The 20,169-nt window shown below is 42.5% G+C and overlaps 1 protein-coding gene across 1 annotated transcript in view; it reads right to left on the bottom strand.

Annotated features, from left to right (window-relative positions):
- NCKAP5 (NCK associated protein 5) overlaps positions 1-20,169 on the bottom strand; it is an 857,737-nt gene that overhangs the window by 192,727 nt on the left and 644,841 nt on the right. Inside the window, exon 8 of the mRNA XM_029934682.1 lies at positions 5,447-5,515. Coding sequence (XP_029790542.1) covers positions 5,447-5,515 — 69 coding nt within the window. The remainder of the gene's footprint in view (positions 1-5,446; positions 5,516-20,169) is intronic.

Here is a 20,169-nt window from a genome sequence, read left to right as displayed (position 1 = left end):
AAATTGGATTATTTGGGGAGGGTGTTGAGTTTGATAAGTTTTTATAGATTTTGGATACTAATCCTTTACCGATATGTCATTTGCAAGTATCTTCTCTCAATCTGTCCTTGCCTTTTAGTTTTGTTGATTGTTTCCTTTGCTGTGCAGAAACTTTTTATCTTGATGAGCTGCCAATAGTTCATTTTGCTTTTGTTTCCTTTGCCACAGAAGATGTATCTAGTGAGAACCTACTATAGCTAATGTCAAAGGGGTTGCTGCCTGTGTTCTACTCTAGGATTTTGATGATTTCCTGTCTCACATTTAGGACTTTCATTTGTTTTGAATTTATTTTTGTGTAGGTGTAAGATGTGGTCCAGTTTCATTCTTCTGCACGTTGCTGTCCAGTTTTCCCATTTGTTGAAGAGACAGTCTTTTTCCCATTGGATATTCATTTCTATTTTGTCAAAGATCAGTTGGCCATATAGTTTTGGGTTCATTTCTGGGATTTCTCTTCTGTTCCATTGATCTGAGTGTCTGTTTGTGTGCCAGCATGATGGTGCCTTGGTGACTACACCTTTGTAGCATAGCTTGAGGTCCATAATTAGGATGACTCCACTTTCGTTTTTCTTTTTTTAACATTGCTTTGGCTATTCAAGACCTTTTGTGGTTCAAAAATCTGCACGTGTAGCAATTGCACATCTTTCGGCACAATGGGCCCAGAAACACACGTTGACAGGATTTACTTTTTGCTTGCTCAGACACTGCTGAGGAACTGGAAATACCCCAGAATTTCCCCAGGGGCCTGTTGCTCTTCTGTCTTCATCTCCAAGTTTGGAAGAGCTTCTATCCTCTTACTGACATTTCTGAAAATGTTCTCAGGAGCATAGCATTCAGAGGACCTAAATGCAATGGTTCTTAATCTTGGCTGAATATTATAACTCCCCAGAGTCTTTAAATTTTCTAACACCCAGGCCCCACTTTAGACCAGAATCAGATCAGAACCTCTGAGGTGATGCCAGCTGCCAGTGTTCTTAACCTCCCCAGGCAAGTCTGATGTGCAGGTCAGGGTGAGCACTACTTGGAGTTCACCTGCTCCAGCTCCTTTGGCTAAAGATGCCCTTTCAGTTTTGCTCCCTTCATTGCTGACCCATCCACTGTCTCTCAGGCTCCTTGGTGACTGTGTTATATGTCCTCAAAAAACCCAGTGCCTCTCATTTGCTGTGTGGGTTTCTCTCATTGCATTCTTCTGTGATTAACCATCCCCCTCACTTCTTCTGCCAGGCTCAGGACCACCTTGACTTTCCAGGTCTGTGTGACACGGATGCCCAACAAATACTTAAAGGATACAACTGAATCCATCTAAATATAAGGTGACAATTTGAGGAAATGTTCTTTTACTTTTTTTATACATGTCATTATACTCCTCTCCATGGGAATTAATCAGTCCTAAAGGAACTATGGGCAAAGCATTAGTGAGAATAGACAGCAATTCACTGCTTGCTAGCAAACTGTATGTCAAACAGCTAGATAAAGAAACTAGACTCAAACGACAAAAGCTCCAACCTGCTCAAGATATCAAGACATTTCCTTGATGTGGCCTCTCTATTGCAAGGCAAAGAGATGAGCATCGAAGCAGCAGCAGTGGTGACGTGAGGTGGTGGAGTGTGTGAGCCCACAACCTAGGTGTGTGTCTGGACGTGGCTCTGTTTCCTTCTGAATAAACATACCCTTCTGTAAGAACACACAGAGGGGATTTTCTTCTCCCGAGTGTTTTCCTCAAATCCTCCACATGTTCTTCTCTTCTCAGAAAATAACAATCAATGCAAAAAGGATTGAACAACATTTTAAATTTAGATGATATCCACTTGTATATGTTTTATGAAGCCCGCTAGCAAGGAAATAACTTATGCGAGGCCTTACCTTGTTAGTTTGTCTAATTAGTCTAAAAAGCCTTGAAAAGAATTTCCAGTTGGCATTATTACTGCACTCAACTACCCCTTTGAGAGCGTTCTCTTACAATGCATGGAAATGGATTGTCTGCCCTCACGCAATTAGTTACAAAACAACTGGCATGTGTAATCAGGGGCCAGTGTCATGAATACAAAACATCTGTACTGCTCAGAGGTGGTTCTGAGTTGCAAATCACCTCTTTGGCAACAGTTAATTTTCGCACTCAAGAACAGAGGGACTCTCCCTCTAAGTATTTTGTCTTCAGTAGAAGCTCCCTGTGACATGATTCTGTGGATGAAAAATCATGGTTGGCCCTGACACATTCCACTGAAACCTCCAGCACCCAGGCATGGGGAGCATATGGAAAACAAGACAACGAGTTTCCATAAAGAACTGCTGTGAGCTTTTTGAGTGATGGGGAAGAATGACCAGTGGGAGAATTGGGACAAATAAGAACTTCCTGTGGTGTGATTCACATAAATTTAACTTCTGAATACAGATTCAGTTTCATTAGGAATTCTGTACAGGAGGTTAAAGTGAAACTTGGTTGATCAATACATATGACCCAAGGGCAATATTTGTTCCTTTCAATAGCCTTGGATGTATTTGGCCTTTCTTTCCCTAAACATTGATTGGACCAAGAGCATGGGGGGCAGGGTTGGGAAGTACTGGACTGGCTTCCTTAGAATGAATCACTGTTCCCCTCTTATGTCAACTTACTTCAGCTCTTCTTTCACTTTGGGGCACTGTAAGATTATTCTGAGTCCTTTTAAGTCCTGGCAGCACCGAGGACTGCAAATGCCATTTTCCTTGAGTAACTAATCCATATGGCTAGAAATATTAAACAATTAAATAACTTTCTGGAAATGTGGTGAGGGTTCCTCAACCACACAGAAGTAGCTATAAGGCAAGGCGGTCCCTGCTATGAGGAAAGTGGGTCTCAAACTGTAAGGGTGTGTCAGAGTCACTGGGAGGGCTGTGAACATGGTCTGCCAGGCCCATGCCCAGAGTCCCTTAGTCTGGATCTGTGGGGTGGGATCTCAGAATCTGCATTTTTTTAAAAATAGTTTATTACCAAGTTGGTTTCCATATAACACCCAGTGCTCTTCCCCACAAGTGCCCTCCTCCACGACCATCACCCCCATTCCCCTCCCCCTCCCTCTTCAGCCCTCAATTTGTTTCAGTATTCCTGAGTTTCTCATGCTTTGCCTCACTCCCTCTCCCTAACTCTTCCCCCACCCCCCCTTTCCCCTTCCCATGGTCCCCTGTTAGGTTTCTCCCGTTAGACCTATGAGTGCAAACATAAGGTATCTGTCCTTCTCCGCCTGACTTACTTCTCTTAGCATGACACCCTTGAGGTCTATCCACTTTGCTACAAATGGCCATATTTCATTCTTTCTCATTGCCATGTAATACTCCATTGTATATATAAACCACATCTTCTTGATCCATTCATCAGGTGATGGACATTTAGGCTCTTTCCATGATTTGGCTATTGTAGAAAGTGCCGCTATGAACATTGGGGTACACGTGCTCCTATGCATCAGCACTTCTGTATCCCTTGGGTAAATCCCTAGCAGTGCTATTGCTGAGTCATAGGGGAGTTCTGCTGATAGGTTTTTGAGGAACCTCCATACTGTTTTCCAGAGCGGCTGCACCAGTTTACATTCCCACCAACAGGGTAGGAGGGTGCCTGTCTCTTCACACTCTCACCAGCATCTGTAGTCTCTTGATTTGTTCATTTTAGCCACTCTGACTGGTGTGAGGTGGCATCTAAGTGTGGTTTTGATTTGTATTTCCCTGATGCTGAGTGATGCTGAGCATTGTTTCATGTGCCTGTAGGCCATCTGGATGTCCTCTTCAGAGAAGTGTCTGTTCAAGACTTCTGCCCATTTCTTCACTGGATTATTCATTTTTCAGGTATGGAGTTTGGTGAGTTCCTTGTAGATTTTGGATACTAGCCCTTTATCTGATATGTCATTTGCAACTATCTTTTCCCATTCTGTCAGTTGCTTATTAGTTTTTTTTTATTGTTTCCTCTGCAGTACAGAAGCTTTTTATCTTGGTGAGGTCCCAATAGTTCATTTCTGTTCTTGATTCCCTTGCCTTTGGGGTGTGTCGAGGAGGAAATTGCTGCAATTGAGATCAAGGAGGTTATTTCCTGCTTTCTCCTCTAGGGTTTTTATGGTTTCCTGTCTCATATTCAGGTCCTTCATCCATTTTGAGTTTATTTTTATGTATGGTGTAAAAAAATGGTCTAGTTTCATTCTTCAGAATCTACATTTCTAACAACTTTCCAGATGAGGCTGATGCATCTGGGTTCAGGGGTCACATTTTGAGACTCCCTGGTGGAGGAAAATAGCAGCCACAACTGCAACTCCGAGGAGAGAGACCACTTCTGGGTTGGAGGGAGAGGAGAGAGGCATATTGTGGCAGCAATGATGCCCTAACTGGGATTTGAAACCATGTTCTTTATAGTGTGACCCATCACCTTTGGGGACAGTGTGGGCAAGGGGAAGGAAGATCAAGAGGAGATTTTTGGAAAGGATTTTCCTAATTGTTAGTGAGGAGGAAAAGACTGATGATACGTTGTTAATCTCCACTGGTAAGGTAATGGAATACAACTACATGTAGTTTTTCTTATTTTCTTAAAACCTGTGTCAGCATTTCATAACAACTCTTAAGATGAATAGACAGATACATGCAAGTTTTATCTTTATTTGGACAGATGACTAACAAAGTCATCCTGTTAAAGTAAGAACCCCAGTCACCAACAAAATCGCAGATGACAGCTGGTCTGCAAGGTGAATGGCCAATCCTAGCTGGATAATACAGCTTTGGCTGAGGGTATGATCCCCGATGGCATGTGTGGGGAAGAGCTATGAGGAGAATGAGGGCCCTGCACACACTTCAATTTTCCCGTCGCCTCTCAGGAACTCTGAGACGCCCACCATCTTCGCCTTCATCTCTTCATTATCATCAAATAATACTTAACGAGTTTACTCACGCATGTGGCTCTGTCTTCTTCCATTCTGCTCAAATTTTCTTCCTCACTTCCCTTTCTCTTTGTAGCTTATTCTCGATCTACCAATCTTTTCCCTCTGGCTGCCCACTGTAAACATCATCCCCACCCACTACCTCCAGGATTTGCTTTTCCAGACATGGCATCCAATTGGCGATGCAGTGTGCTTTTCTCATCCACAGGCTGCGATCACACTTACTGGACAGAAGAGATTTATCAGACAGTGAGGCATATCCCAACTGTGTCCCAAGAATATTAAATAATAGCCAAAAAGAATATACAGATGCCTGTACAGTGAAACAGAGAGAGAAGGGAAAAGGTTGGGGAAGAGAGGTTGACCTTCCTTTTCAATGTCAACGTACATGCTTGCAACCTTCCTTTGGAGATCAAAATGCTAAAGTTCTGTGGAGATGGCTAATGGACCTATATTAAGATATGACCAAGGGAATCCTAAATAGTCCCGCCTTTTGTGAAGAGCCTTTCTACTTCACTTACCTCATCAAGACATCTCTCATACTGTTCCCTTTGATTTTCATTTTCCAGAGCCAATGCTGAATTCTCTGCCTACAGCGAGATACAAAAATAATACAAATAAATCAATGAAATGTGGCGTTAGGTGACAGCTTATTCGATACAGTTACTAAATATACCTCCTCGGGATCCAAAACAATCTTTGAGAAGAATCTTTGACAAGTTTGCTCTAAGTACTATTATAAATAACTCAGGGATGACTTCTGTCCTATCAGATTGTTCACAAAAGTACATTATCATTTCAAGAAATGCACAAACTTGATATTCTGAACAGGTAGCAAATCAAATCATGGCCTGATGTGAGACGGTTCTGTAAAAAGATTACAATGTTTATTTCATTCTATGAAAATGTCAATGTAAGAAATGCCTTAATCCACTTCATTAAGACCTATCACATTTTCACAACCCGATATTTGTTTAGGCCATAGAAAAAAATCTCAGGTATATTCATGAAAGCATAATTCCAAATGCAAACCAAACACGTGCCTTTCCTTGGTAACCAATGGCTTTTGAACATCAGAATATAATGAGAAATTTAAGAATTGAACTATATTTGAGTTCCTTATCCCTCCCCTGCCTTTAAAAAATGACTGCTTTCCTGGGTGTGTGCCTGTTGGGTAGGTTGCTATAGGATACGAGGTGGAATATGGTTACTGTGTTATGAGTGGAATAGTAAGGGGCAAAAGCCATGGGTGTAAGTATGGTTATAAGTTTTAGAAAGAACATGAAACAGTGACATGGTCACTGCCCTCCACGTCTGGTGACCTGTGTCCCCTTCAGCTACTACTGGTTCCATTCTGAATCCTGAATTGTGCAAGTTAAGCTTTCCCAAGGCTGCAACATGGACTGTGCACCCTACTCCCCCAAGCAAACTCAGCTCTCCCTACCCCTTCACTACTTACCCCTTCACCACAACTCGTTTTGACATTTGGAAGTGGGGTACAGAGCTCTAAATTTGTTTTTTTTTTGAAACAATGATGGTGATTTTTAGGTGGTAGAAAAAAGAATCAACATTTTTTCCTTTATAGTTTCTTCATATAGTTTTTTTTTTTAATGTTCTATTTGGAAAAAAAAAGTCAAACTTGCAGGTAATTTGAGAGTAGTACAGAGAACTCTTGCATACCCTTTCCTAAGAGTCACCAGCCGTTCCTGTTTTGCCACATCTAATAGATCATTCTCTCTTTCTTTGTTTTTCCCTGAAACTTGAGAGTGAACCACAGACATGATGTCCTTTATCCCTAAGTACTTTTGCGTATGTTGCCTAATAACAAAGACATTTTCGTACACAACCAAAGTATGGTTGTCACATTCAGGAAATATTCATTCATACAACAACACAGTCTGTTCTTTAGTACCGACTCTAATTCATCCATTGTTCCAATAATGTCTTTACAGCAAATTTTTTCCAGTCCTGAAACCCTTCCAGGGTCAGTCATTGAATCTAGTTGTCACTCATATAGGATCCCTTAATCTGGAACAATCCTTTGTCTTTTATGCTATTAATTTCTTTTTCTTTTTCTCTTTCCCTCCTCCCTCCCTCTCTCCCTAGTTTCTCCCTCCCTTCTTTCCTTCCTTTTTTTTTTCCTGGAAGAACAAAGGTCAATTGTTTTGCAGAATGTCCCTTAATTTGTTTCAAGTTTCCTCCAGCACACTTGTAAGGAATAGCACAAAAATGATATTTGTGTGTGTGCGTGCGTGCATGCGTGCGCCTATGCCCTTCTCAGCACATCATATCATAATTATGTCATGCCCATGTATCCATTATTGGACGCGTTAACTTTGATCGATCACGTGGTTAAGGTGAGGTCTGCCAAATCTCTCCATTTCAAAGTCACTTTCCTTTTGTAGTTAATGTGCAGAGATATTTTTATACTATGAAAATATACTATTTTTCATCAAACTTTCATCAAATTATCTTAGCAACCATTGAATTTTGTCTGAATCAGTGATGGTTACGATTGCACACAGTAATTTCTCACTCCATTATTCCACCTATCCTTTTGAGTTTGCATCCTATTCTAGGAAAGTGCTCTATTTATTATTTATCCATATGAATACATGGACTCTTATATTATTGAAAGGGTCCTAAGTCATTACTGTATTTATTTTGATGCTCAAAGGGTCCCAACTTTGTAAAAGTGAACCGCTGTAACCTGTGCCCTTTTGACATGTTTCCATCAAATTTTTTACATTTATTTATTTATTTTGAGAGAGAGAGAGAGAGAGAGAGAGAGCAAGCGAGCACAAGCTGGGAAGGGGCAGAGAGAGGAGACAAAGACTCTCAACCAGGCTTTTCTGTGTTAGCAGAGAGCCGCACATGGGGCTCAATCCCACCAACCATGAGATCATGACCTGAATAGAAGTCAAAAGTCATATGCGTAACCAACTGAGCCACCTAGGTGCCCCCATATTTCCATCATTTTGAAAAAGACTTTCTTTTGAGGCACAAGAAAATGTTTCAAGGCCACTTTACTTTTTCTTTGCCCCATTCCTGAAATCAGCCATTTCTCCAAGGAGTCCTGTATGTTTTTCATTGGGGAATGTTATTTGGAAACTATGATCTGAGTATTAATATGCACCCATTGCTACTGGAAAGTCATTTCTTCCAGTCCCTTTCAGTAAAAGGGTTTCTCTCTTTTTCTCTTCACTATACCCCCCCACACATGCATACGTGTGCACTCTCTCTGTCTCTTGCTCTTGCTCTCCCTCCAACTCCTACAAAGATTCAACCCCTACAAAAAAAATTCTTCTTTGCCTTCCCCTTTTCTTATTTGTGTCTTCTTTTTCTACAGGGCAAACACAGGCACCCACTATTATTACATTTACATATTTATTCAGCTCTACTGTGCATACAAAATTGTTACACTATGAAAAAGAGTATTAAGAAGAGTTCACAATTCATTTTTTTCTTTAGAAGGCATGTACATAGTAACAATACTGTGTTCAAAAGTTACTAGATTGGTAACTGTCCCCCTTTCGTATGATTATGCTATTCATAACTTCATGCAGTTCAGTCCATTTGTTTCTGATGGTAGTCATATTTAATATCTCCTCTTCTTGTGCATTTCACCCCCACTTTTGAATATAGAAAGCATTAATATGATTCCTGAAGTCAAAACTATACTAAAAGGTATGCTCAGCAAGAGGTCATTTCCTCTCCCGCCCCCTCCTCCACTGCCCACTTCCTCTTACAGCTTCATTCATAGTATTCTCTACCCCCTTCTGTGTCTTGCTTTATAGTTACTACCAGGTTATAATTGTGTCCCTTGGCTCCCTGCAATTACATAGACCACAATTCCTACCAATCCTCTTGTCATACTCTTTCTGCTGGATCAGCATGTTTCACGTTCACGTCCCGTTTTCCACTTTGCACCTATTCTTGTGGTAGCCTCTTTAACACATGGCGACTGGAGGAGGTGGTCTTATATCTCTTTATTTCTTTAGCAGGTTAGAACTTTCCCTCTTGTTTTTTCCCAATAGGACCAGATCTTCAAATGGTACCTCTTACTTTTTCCTTGCTTCCTTCTCCTTGGAAACACTGCTTCTCTGAGACAGTCACCTCAGGTCCCCACACTGTCAAGCCCTGCCCTAGAGCCGGAACTGGGCACTTCCGGTCCCCATCGAAGGTCAGTTCTGGGAATGTTCTCCGCACACCCTGGCTCCCGCCGTCACCTGGGACACACAGGCTTGTAGCCTTCGTTCTGTGCATATTTCGTTTTTATCTTTCTACTTAACAGTGATTTGAAGTTCTCATGTTCTGTGTTCTGGTAACTGGGAAGACATGGATTCTATCTGGTTTCCTCTGTGCCTCTGAGAACTGCAATGTTTTCTCTCACAGACATATCGAAAGCTCCAGCTTTAGGCCAGTTTGTTATTTTAATCAACAATGAAAGTCAGGTGAAGTGATCCAATGAAAACAGGGCACAAAAGCTGAGGGAAATTACTGGGCAAAGCCTTTTTGGAGGTGCTCTTGCTGCTGTTAGATCACCTCAACCTATTCCTGGTTTGAGTCCCAGGATTCAAACCCATTTCTTCTTCAAATATCAGTCCTAAAACTCAGCTTTGACCTCTTTCCTCCATTCTTGTCATGGGTAGACATCCGCCGCACAGCCCAGTGATCCCACCCTCCTGCCGATGATCTGCTTAGACTGAGTCAGTATTGGTTGTTCCTGGAGTGTTTCTTCTCTTCCTTCCTACCCTCCACCTCCCAGCACTCAACTGAGAGCTGCTTCCTTGTGCTGCTGTTATTCCCTTCCGGGACTGCTGCCGCCTGTCCCACGGGACTTGTCTCATACCTGCCGCAGGGGAACCTCTGGTCCTCCCTCAGCCGAGGTGGGACTACGGGTTCCAGGTTCTAGCCCCAACGTGGCAGTCCAGCTGGCAATACCCTGCCATGAAGCCTTTTGCGACTCACTTAACCTTGCCAGGTTTACAGCTCTTTAGGTAATAAATGAATGGAACAGCCTCGCCCATATACAAAGTGACTTCCAGTCCAAATATTTGGATACTGGGAGTCACGGGGGGACTGCTGGAATTCCAGTTCTACAAAGTCGTTGCTTGCTTTGGAGAACTTGAACTTGTGCGGGGTCTGTTGGTTTCAGTAAGGCAGCCCCACAAAGGATAATGGGAAGCGATAAAGGAGAGAATGGCAATGCCAGTTTACGTTGTTTTCACTTTAAACGTCTTGGAAAAAAATGTGTAAGGGAATAAAGCTGAAAATGGGAATTTATATGAGATGTCTCTATCTCCCTCCTACCCACAATATCATGTTGCAATAACACTACAATCGATCCCTTCAGATAATTACCATCATTACACCGCTTACATTACTTGCCGCACGTTTACTGCTCTGACAATATATTACAGGCAAGCAAATTAAATACCTAAAGGGTGCTGGGGAAGACAGAGTCGTCACATTTATGGTTAATGTGTTCAGTTACAGAGCCCAATTTAATTGATGTAATCCTACATATCCCAGAGGACAACAGAGATATTAACAATTATGCCAGTGAAGTTAAAATAATCTTGAACCGTGATGTGATCTTCTTTAATGCATCTGCATTTATTAGAAATTCAGGATTTACCTGCTACCAGGATGAGGCAACAGGGGAGAAAACAAGATAAAAAAATCCTTAATTAAATGTGATTTAAACAAACAGTGAATAATTTTATGGCAGGAATGGGAAAGGACAACGGAGAGAGGAAAAGAGAAGAAGTAGGTATTACTACTGAGAATTGCAGAAATGACAACACAGGTCTTTTTTAACATTAAGAAATTATGTTATTAATTCAGTACACTCAGAGGAGGATGTAATTAGAGCATGTGTGCTAAATGTAAATGGGTCTTCGTATTCAGTTTTGCCTTCTGTAACAACCAAAAACTTTTGCCAGACTTAGTTCCTGATTTAGAGCTCAGTGCGGTTTCCTCTTGACCTCCCAGGTGCTGAGATCTAACTCTGTTCCGGATTCCATCTCTAAAGTTCTCACACATCATTACAAAATTGAACAGCTTTCTAGAGTAAATCCATGTTGTTTGGGTTTCCTGTGGAAGATGTTCTAAATTAATATATATTTAAAAAGAAGAATGTTTTTCAAAGCTCTCACTCTGTGAATAAATGTTGGCCAGAGCTTACAAACGATTGAACAGACTGATGCTTCTAGATTGCTGTTGAATGTTAATTCCCTAAATGCTTATTATATTTAAAATCTCTCTAAACCATCAGTTTGCTAAATACATCTTTGGTGATTGAATGTCTGTGTTCCCCGCAAATTCATATGATGAAGTTGTAATGCCTAATATGATGGTATTAGGAGATGGGGGAAGGGTCTTTGGGAGTGAGTAGGACATGAAGGTTGAATCCTCAAAAATGGTATTAGATTAACATGAAAGAGGCTCCAGAGAACTTGCTAGGTCCCTTCCACCATGTGAGGACGTAGCAAGAAGATGTTGGCTGTGAACCAGGAAGAGGGCCCTCAGTAGATCTTGACCTTGCCAGAGGCTTGACGTTGGACTTCCTGGCCTCCAGAACCATGAGAAATAAATTTCTGTTATTTATACACCACCCAGGCCACAGTGGCCTGGTGGTTACAATGGCCTGAGTGGACTAACACAACATCCTTTTCTATGGCCAAAATTAGGATAGTTCTACACAAAACAAGTTCCCTCTGCATTAAGTAGCAATTCCACTTGAGGCTTTCTACCTCCTACAGTCTCTCCCCGCTCATCTCTCCCACATCCATGTATCTGTGTTTGCTGATGGAGAGCATGCGGCATCTGTCAAGGCAAGCCAGCCTCCGGGGTCTCTCATGAAGCCCCAGCTCTTGTCTCCTGGGAGCCCCTCTGCTAATGCTGCATGAGCCTGGAGTGTGGTCTGCCTCCCGAGTGGCCCTTCTGAACCCTGCTCATTTTTGTGTGGTCTGATTCAAATAGGAACCTAAAATGCTAAAATGGGTGGTTATATTAAATTTTAAGAAGTACTTTCAGAAGTACAAAATTATTTGGAAACCATTACAAAGAATCTTCCTACCTTTCACTCCCAACCCCTCAAAGGTTACCTTTTTGCCACACTTACCTTATTATTTGTTTATAATCAGAGATGACTAAAAAAATTCTTTTTCAAAGTAAGATGCAGACATGATACCGCCTAATACTGTGAAGCATATTTTGCAAAAAATAAACGTAAAAATTTTTTAATGTTTATTTTTGAGAGACAGAGTATGAGCAGGGTAGGGGCAGAGAGAGAGGGAAACACAGAATCTGAAGCAGGCTCCAGGCTCTGAGCTGTCAGCACAGAGCCCAGTGCAGGGCCCGACCCACCAACCGTGAGATAATGACCTGAGCCGAATCAAAGTCAGATGCTAAACTGACTGAGCCACCCAGGTGCCCCCAAAATACATTTTCTTACAAAGCCACTGCATAGTTAACATTCAAGAATTAACTTTGATACAACATCCTAATCCACTTTATAGGCCTTGTTCAAATTTCACTAATTATCCCCCTAGTGTCCTTATTGAGTTCAAGGTCAACTCCAGGTTCCCGGAGCTGTACTTCATTATCACTTCTCTGTGGATTCTTATAATGTAGAACAGTTCTTTTGTCTTTCATGACTCGGACATTTTTCAGGAATATAGGCCAGCTATTTTGTAACTCTACAATTTGTTTCATGTTTCCTCATGGTTACATTGAAGTATTTTTGGCAAGACTGCCACAGTCATGATGTTGGCCTTCTCAGTATCCCACATGCAGAGATACAGATGTAGATATAGTTCATGACTAGTCTGCTACCTTTGGTTACTGGGTCATCACATATGCCAGATGTGACCACAAATAAGGTAACTGTTCTTTATAAACAGTAACTGTCTTGTGAGAAGTTCCTTTGAAAATATGTAACTACCCAAAGTCTTTGAGATTATGCAAATATCTAAAAAGCCACACTTTTTGTTCATATATTTTAGCATCCATTGATAATTTTTTCCTAAAACAATTCTTACAGTGATGGTTACATAGCAATTTTTAAACTCCACTGTTCCTCCTATGTTCATTAGTTCAAACTCCACCATAAGGAAGGGGGTCATACAGTTTAATAATTAATTGTAATGCCTTTGATTGGGATTAATAGTTTTATGGATATTGATAATATTTTCTCAAGCTAAAGTGTAAGCCCCTTGAGACAGGGATGATGCCTTATATTTCTCTTTTCAAAAGAGTACACTTTCGGGGCGCCTGGGTGGCTCAGTCGATTAAGCCTCCGACTTCAGCTCAGGTCACATCTCACATTTGTGGGTTCGAGCCCGACGTCAGGCTCTGTGCTGACAGCTAGCTCAGAGCCTGGAGCCTGCTTCCGGTTCTGTGTCTCCTTCTCTCTCTCCCCCTCCCTCATGCTCTGTCTCTCTTTGTATCAAAAATAAATTAAAAAACATTAAAAAAAAAACAAAGGAGTACAATTTCAATTTTTACTATAATTTCGAGTGGAAACTAAAACTCAGGTTAATGTTTTATATGTATTTAATACCAGTGTGTTTGAGCAAGTAGTATGTCAGGCATTTTTACCTATGTCCTCTCTGTGGTCATCAGAGACATACCTACAGAAACATTTTAATGTTTCTTTTTGCTATCAAAACAAATGACATTTTTTACTATCTACATGTCAATTTATTACTATGCTATCTAGAGTTTCCAAACAACAACAACACACAGCAGTGTACAGCATCTGATACATTTCGACAATTGGCAGAATATTGAAAGCTTCTACTTCTCTATACTAAGCAGTCTGAGAAATTGAGTTTTTGCTCCTTACTTAGAAGTGTTAATTTTACCCATCACTAGTATTATCAGACTGCTAGGTTAAGGATGACTGCAAATGCTTTATGATGTATCTCCTTGACTCTGGACTGGCCTTACTGACTTGTTTAACTAAGAGAGTGTGCCTCAAGTGCCCCTATGGAGAGTCCAAAGGCTCAAGCATGAGTGTTTTGGCTTCTACTTTAGCGTCTCAGAACACTAGCTCTTGGAGTCTTGAGCTGCCACATAAGAAGGCTGGTATCTTCACGTGGTGTAAAGCCCAGGCCACATGGAGAGGCCCTGGAGGATGAGATGCCTTGTGGAGAGATACAGGCCAAGCAGCACTGAGAAGCCAGACAGGGGAGTAAGGAAGTGATCTTGGAAATGGATCTTCTAACTCTAGTTGACACCACCTGGATTGGAGATGAATTCAGCTGTGACCTTCTCAAATTTGTAACCCCAACAATTGTGGGAAAAATAAAACAGTCATTTTAGTCCTCAAAGGTTACACAGTGATAGATTAGTGGAAGGGGCATACTTAGGAGATGAGCTAGCACATCAGTTTTTCCCTATGTGCATCCAGTTATGGCTCTCTCACTGTTCTCCCAGAAGTATTCTGTAGAGGATACAAAGATACACAAAACATAGGGGCTGCCTACGGAAAGGTACATACAGGAGACAGCTTAGCACAGGAAGCAAGTCAATTTCTCACATTGAAAGCTATCATACAATAAAATCAGAGGGAACAAAATCAGCTACTTCCACATGAGACAGGAAGAGGTAACTTGACCTTTGGATGAGCCTACTCCATAGGCATTCAGCCAACAGCTAGAGTCCTCATTGGAATGAATAAAAATAGTATTATAATTTTGACCAAAATACCAAGCAAACAACTTCTGGCTTGTATTAGCCATTAGAAATACACTATCCCACTATGATAGAACCCGGGGTGTCAAATTATTATGAAAGTGAATAATGTCAAGCACCAGTAAATATCCACTGCAGAGAAAATCTTGGGCTCCAGAACGATGAGCAAGCTGATGGGGTGTAGATGAAGCAGTAGACATGTAGCGGGGTACTGAGGTCTGCAGGAAAGAAGATGGGAAGAGCAAGGAAAAAAGAAAACGAAGAGCAAGCAGCCATTAAAAAGGATGCACCCCTGTGGCTACCTCTGCTGCAAAGGTGATCTTTTTCAGAGTGGTGTCTTCCCAGCTTGCCAAAAACCTTTCAGTTCAGCAAAGGTAGATATGTCAGAATAAGGGCAAGAAGGCAAGAGGTGGGATAGTGTGCTTCTTTGCAACTCCCACCCTGAATCAGGGTCTTGGCGCACTCTGGTTAAATAACTTACTTTCTAACTACGGTGCCATCCTAGCAACTCTGGTCTCTGGGCCAAGGAACTTCACATTCAACCTTTTAAAAGAACACTGGCAGGCCCCAAAGATCCCAAAGTACACTAGAGTCTGTTCTATGTTGAAAGCTGCCTAAAAACACTAGGAGGATAAATCATCACAAGAGGGGCCAAGTCTGCCATCAAGCATGCCATCCAAGCATGGCATTTTGATTTAGCGGAGTGGTGGAAAGCCTGAGTACAAGGATGGCACCAAGAATTGGACTCGGATATTGAATCTCCTTTCTTTTATCGCCATCAAATGAAACTGATGGGGTCTGCATCATTCACCTTATCAAAGCCCGTCACTGTAGTGACTGTGCTAGGGATGGGTGGTGAAGGGGTATTTCCCACCGATGCTATTTAAAAGTGATAGTCTCTAGACCTAGGCAGGGTCTTAGGACTCCTATACACCTTGGAGGCAAATTTTGGCATCCTAAGAAATTCAGGAAATAGTTATGAGCTGTGCCCATCCACCCTGGGAATGAACATGGATCACTCGTGTACCCATACATGAACACATCATTAAAGTGTTCTTGCTCTTGCACGCAAAAGACCTTAGGGATGCTCGCTAAGTCCAGGCCTAGAACAAGGCAATGGGCACATAAGCTGAAAGAAAATGTCATCCCTCTTTCAAGAAGTTCAGGATCCCTGCAATGAGAACATGTTATGTAGGACCTGTCTGAAGAATTAAATAGAAACCATTTCACAGTGAAACCTCTGTGTACTTTCAGAAATTATATCCTTAGGTGGGGCTTTAGAGCCGCAGTTTGCAAACTTGGGTATGCACTGGGATTACTTGGTGTGGTGGTTAGATCAGCTTGCTGGGCACTGTCAGTGTTTGGATTCAGCACATCCAGGGGAGGACCCATGAATCTGCATCTCTAACAAGTTCCCAGGTGATGCTGATGCTTATGAGTTTAGGAACCCTAGTTTGAGAAGCAGTATCTCAGAGGGATCCATTTCAGAATGAAAGTAGTTGTTACTCTGCAGCACCCCTGCGCTGTCACCAACTTTGAACTGTCTCGGAGTTTCTTAGTGCTTTTCTGGAATTGGAGATGGCCGCCCTGGGCGTCTTCTCGCCCGGAAGCCCTCCCAAATCTCTTGAGTCGGCCAGGTGCCCGCTCTCGGCTTCCACAGTGTACCATCTGTGCACTTCTGGGAGAGCACCTGCTGTCAAGAGTCTCATTTCATGTAGATGAAAACATACAAGTTTGTATTCTGCTTTCTCTTATTCAGTTTATGAGTCTGCCTCTCTCCTGGTACCTCAGAGATTCTCACTGGGGGGAAACAGTCCCCGAGAGAATGTATCAATGTGTGTGTCTGTGCGTGTGTGCACACGTGTGTGTGTGTGTGTGTGTGTGTGTGTGTAGAATAGGAAGAAAATGTGAGACTTGGACAAATGTTATTTGATATTGTATTATATCCAAAAAATAATAGAAGGTAACGCTTTCATAGTAGAAACACAAAAGAGAGCTCAATAATTTTCTTGCCTACAGGGGACGTGCAGGAAAGAAATCCATGTGTGGAGTCGGAGGGCGGTAGGAGTGGGGAGAAGGATATATCGTCCTAGGAGGAAAGTCTGAGATTCTAATGGGAGGACACAGTATGCTTTTTTAAATTTCCTTTTTATTTTTATTTTTTATAATGGGAAGAGGCCTGGCCTTTGAAGTCAAGTAAGTGTTTATTCGGATCCTGGTGCTGCCTCTCGCCTGCCATCACTGCAGGCAAGTCACATGGGCTCCGAGTCTGTCTTTCCTTAGTAAATGAGAGGAAAATAAATACCCATCGCTCCTTTGATGTTGAATGGCATGATGAATGTAAGGCTCCTCTAATACGGCACCTGGCCCGGTACAGGATTCGATCAATGCCCGTTTCCTTCTGTCCTTTGTAGAACAACTCCCTTCTGAACCTGGGCAGCTCCCAGGCTTCGGTGGGGGGAGAGGCATCAGCCAGCGGGTGTTTCTGGACTGGGGAGATTCCAGCTAAGAGCCGTGTAATGTGGGCCCTCACACCCGGATCTTTTAAACAGCCTTGCACATAGGTCAGCTCCTGGCCCCAGCTCCTTTCATCTGCAGCCTTCTCTTCTCTTTTCTCTCACCCCTCTCTCACCTCCTCACTCCCACTTGCCAGGGCCCATTTATCTACCATCCTCCCCCTGTGGAAAACTCTGCTATCAGAGAGATACTCCCAACTTCCTTCACATTAAGATTCATTGCTGATAAAATAAAGCACTAAGAGGATTTGCATTTTAAGAGAGGATTAAGGAGTGAATCTTTAATTGTAGCATTGGAGGAATTAGAAAGCTGGAAAGCCTGTGGGGGGTGGAGGGGGGGGCGCAGGTTTGCAGGGGTGTAGGGTGGTCTGGGATAGGCCATCACATTTCACCCTGAAGTCATATCATAAGTGATCACCTACTGGGCTTTCCTGTAAGGCCCAGAAGGACTTGATCATGAGAATCTCCACTATGTCACAAGGTCGTTGAAAAGAACCATGTGCCACTTGGTTCTCCCCAAACTGTACATATGAAATAGTCATCTCTTTGGCTTGTGGATGCCACCTAAGAACAGGCACCTATTCCCTGCTACTCCTTGGTTATAGCACCCACCGCATGCAGTGCAGGGTGACTGACATCCCCCCACCTTCTTGCTCAGTGAAGGCAGGATATGTTACTTTCTGCACCCAGCACTGCCTGGGACACAAAAGGGTACCCAGACATTTCTAATTTTTTTAAATGTTTATTCATTTTTGAGAGAAAGAGAGAGAGACAGACAAATAGCGTATAGCCCGGGGAGAGGCAGAGAGAGAAGGAGATACAGAATCTACAGCAGGCTCCAGGCTCTCAGCTGCCAGCAGAGCCTGACATGGGGCTTGAACTCACGAACTGTGAAATCATGACCTGAGCGGAAGTCGGAAGCTTAACTGACTGAGCCACTCAGGTGCCCTAAGACCATTTGTAATTCTGACCCTTTCTATACACAGTTCTTACTTCCCTGGAATGTAGACCGTAGCTAGGATTATAAAAATAAATATTAATTGGTTAGCGGGATAAACACTTCTGTTTTACATGACCACAGTCCTGTTTCTTGATTCTTCTCAAATGCACCTTCAAACCCTTGCCACTTGCAAAGGCCACAGGTACAATGCCTTGAGAAATCACCACAGTTGCACATTCCATCCCCACCCCTACACACAGTACTATAAACAATAACAGAAAAGTCCAACTAAAGCCTTTAGACTGATATGGAGGAAGGACAAGCAAGCCTGGCGGAGGCTGACAAAGGGGTCGCCAGTGGTGCGGGGACCTGAGCTGCACACAACCTCCCAGCGGTGGGACCACATTCTCACCACCTCCAAACAAGCTCCTCTTTGGGAATGTGCTGGCCAGTTTAACAATCTGCTTTCTGGGAGAGAAGAGCCTGGCTTGGCAGTCTTTTCCAATTTCCATGATGTAAATACTGCCACCATGATTGATTCTGAGGCCCCAAACACAAAGCTGGAAGGAGATACGTGGTAGCATATCATCATCCAGGGTCCTCACCGTACAGGATGTAGAGCTCAGATAATAGTAAAATGGTGTCACTGATTGGAAATGAGGTGTGCATCCCTATGTGTACTGCAGCATTATTTACATTAGTCAAACTATGGAAGCAGCCCCAGTGTCTGTTGATACGTGAATCTGTAAAGAAGATATAGTCTATATACACAACAAAATATTACTCAGCCATGGGACAGAATGAGATCTTGTCATCTGCTACACCCCAGATGGACGTAGAGGGTATAATGCTAACTGAAGAAAGTCAGCCAGAGAAAGATATCATATGTGTCACTATTATGAGGAATCGAACATAACACAATGAGCAAACACACAAGCAAAAGCAGAAACAACCCATATATATGGAGAAGAACTGGTAACTGACGGGAGTGGGGGTGGGATGGGAGATACAGGCTTTCAGCGATGGAATGAAAAGTCATGGGATGAAAGGTACAGCATTGGGAATTTGGTCAATGGCATTTTCATATTGTTGTATGGTGACAGATGGTAGCTACATTTGTGCTGAGTGTAACACACACAGCTGCTGAATTACTATGCTGTAGACCTCAAACTACTGTAAAAAATAGTAAAATGGGGTGTCTGGGTACTCAATCGGTTAAGTGTCTGACTTCAGCTCAGGTCATGACCTCACTGCTCATGAGTTCAAGCCCCACGTTGAGCTCTGTGTTGACAGCTCAGAGCCTGGATCCTGCTTGGGATCTGTGTCTCCCTCTCTCTGACCCTTCCCCCGCATGCTCTGTCTCTCTCCCTCTCAAAACTAAACATAAAAAATAAAAGTGATGAGTTTGAGTGTGTATGACCTTTACCTTTAAATGCTTACATTACTTAATTAATAATAATTGCTGTGTTTCATGACAGGCTCACAAAATTCTTGACAACATAACAGGTGCATCTCCAAAGCTGGTATGAATTTCCTTCCACACACCGTTATTCCTATTGGTCATAGATCCTGAGACCAGCTCTCCAATGGGGTAAATGTACCCATTCTAACTGCTAATACAAAGGGCTTACTGATTGTGCTGTGCTTGGAATTTCATCCAGGATTCTACTTGACTCTGTGGTGACCATCAGGCCTCTCAGCCTGATGTCATTCCCAGCTCTGCTCTCCTCCTGAGGTCTGTTTGTGCAATTTAGTTTCAGAAACTCAAGAATAAATTGTCATAAAGCTGACAGCACAGGGACCTCCTCATTTAATGAGGTGACTTCCTTCAGCTCTGCACTTGCTAAGGTAGGTTAACTTTACTACCCTCCCCTGCAACTCCTTCATGAACCACTTCTTGGACCCCGTACCCAACCCCACATGAGCTGGAAGAGGAACTGATGCATTCAGCCTGCAAGAGACTGTTTTTGAGAGTCAGACCAGTGTGGATTTAGGGAAGTGAAGATGTGTGGGTCTGACAAGTGTGTGTCTTTAAAGGCTGGCACAAACATTCTATTATTCCAAACATTTAATAGCACTGTCA

Source organism: Suricata suricatta, chromosome 3, assembly GCF_006229205.1.
Source record: "Suricata suricatta isolate VVHF042 chromosome 3, meerkat_22Aug2017_6uvM2_HiC, whole genome shotgun sequence".
Taxonomy (NCBI): domain Eukaryota; kingdom Metazoa; phylum Chordata; class Mammalia; order Carnivora; family Herpestidae; genus Suricata; species Suricata suricatta.
The sequence above is the reverse complement of the archived record's forward strand: the minus strand, read 5'-3'. Positions and strand labels throughout refer to the sequence as shown.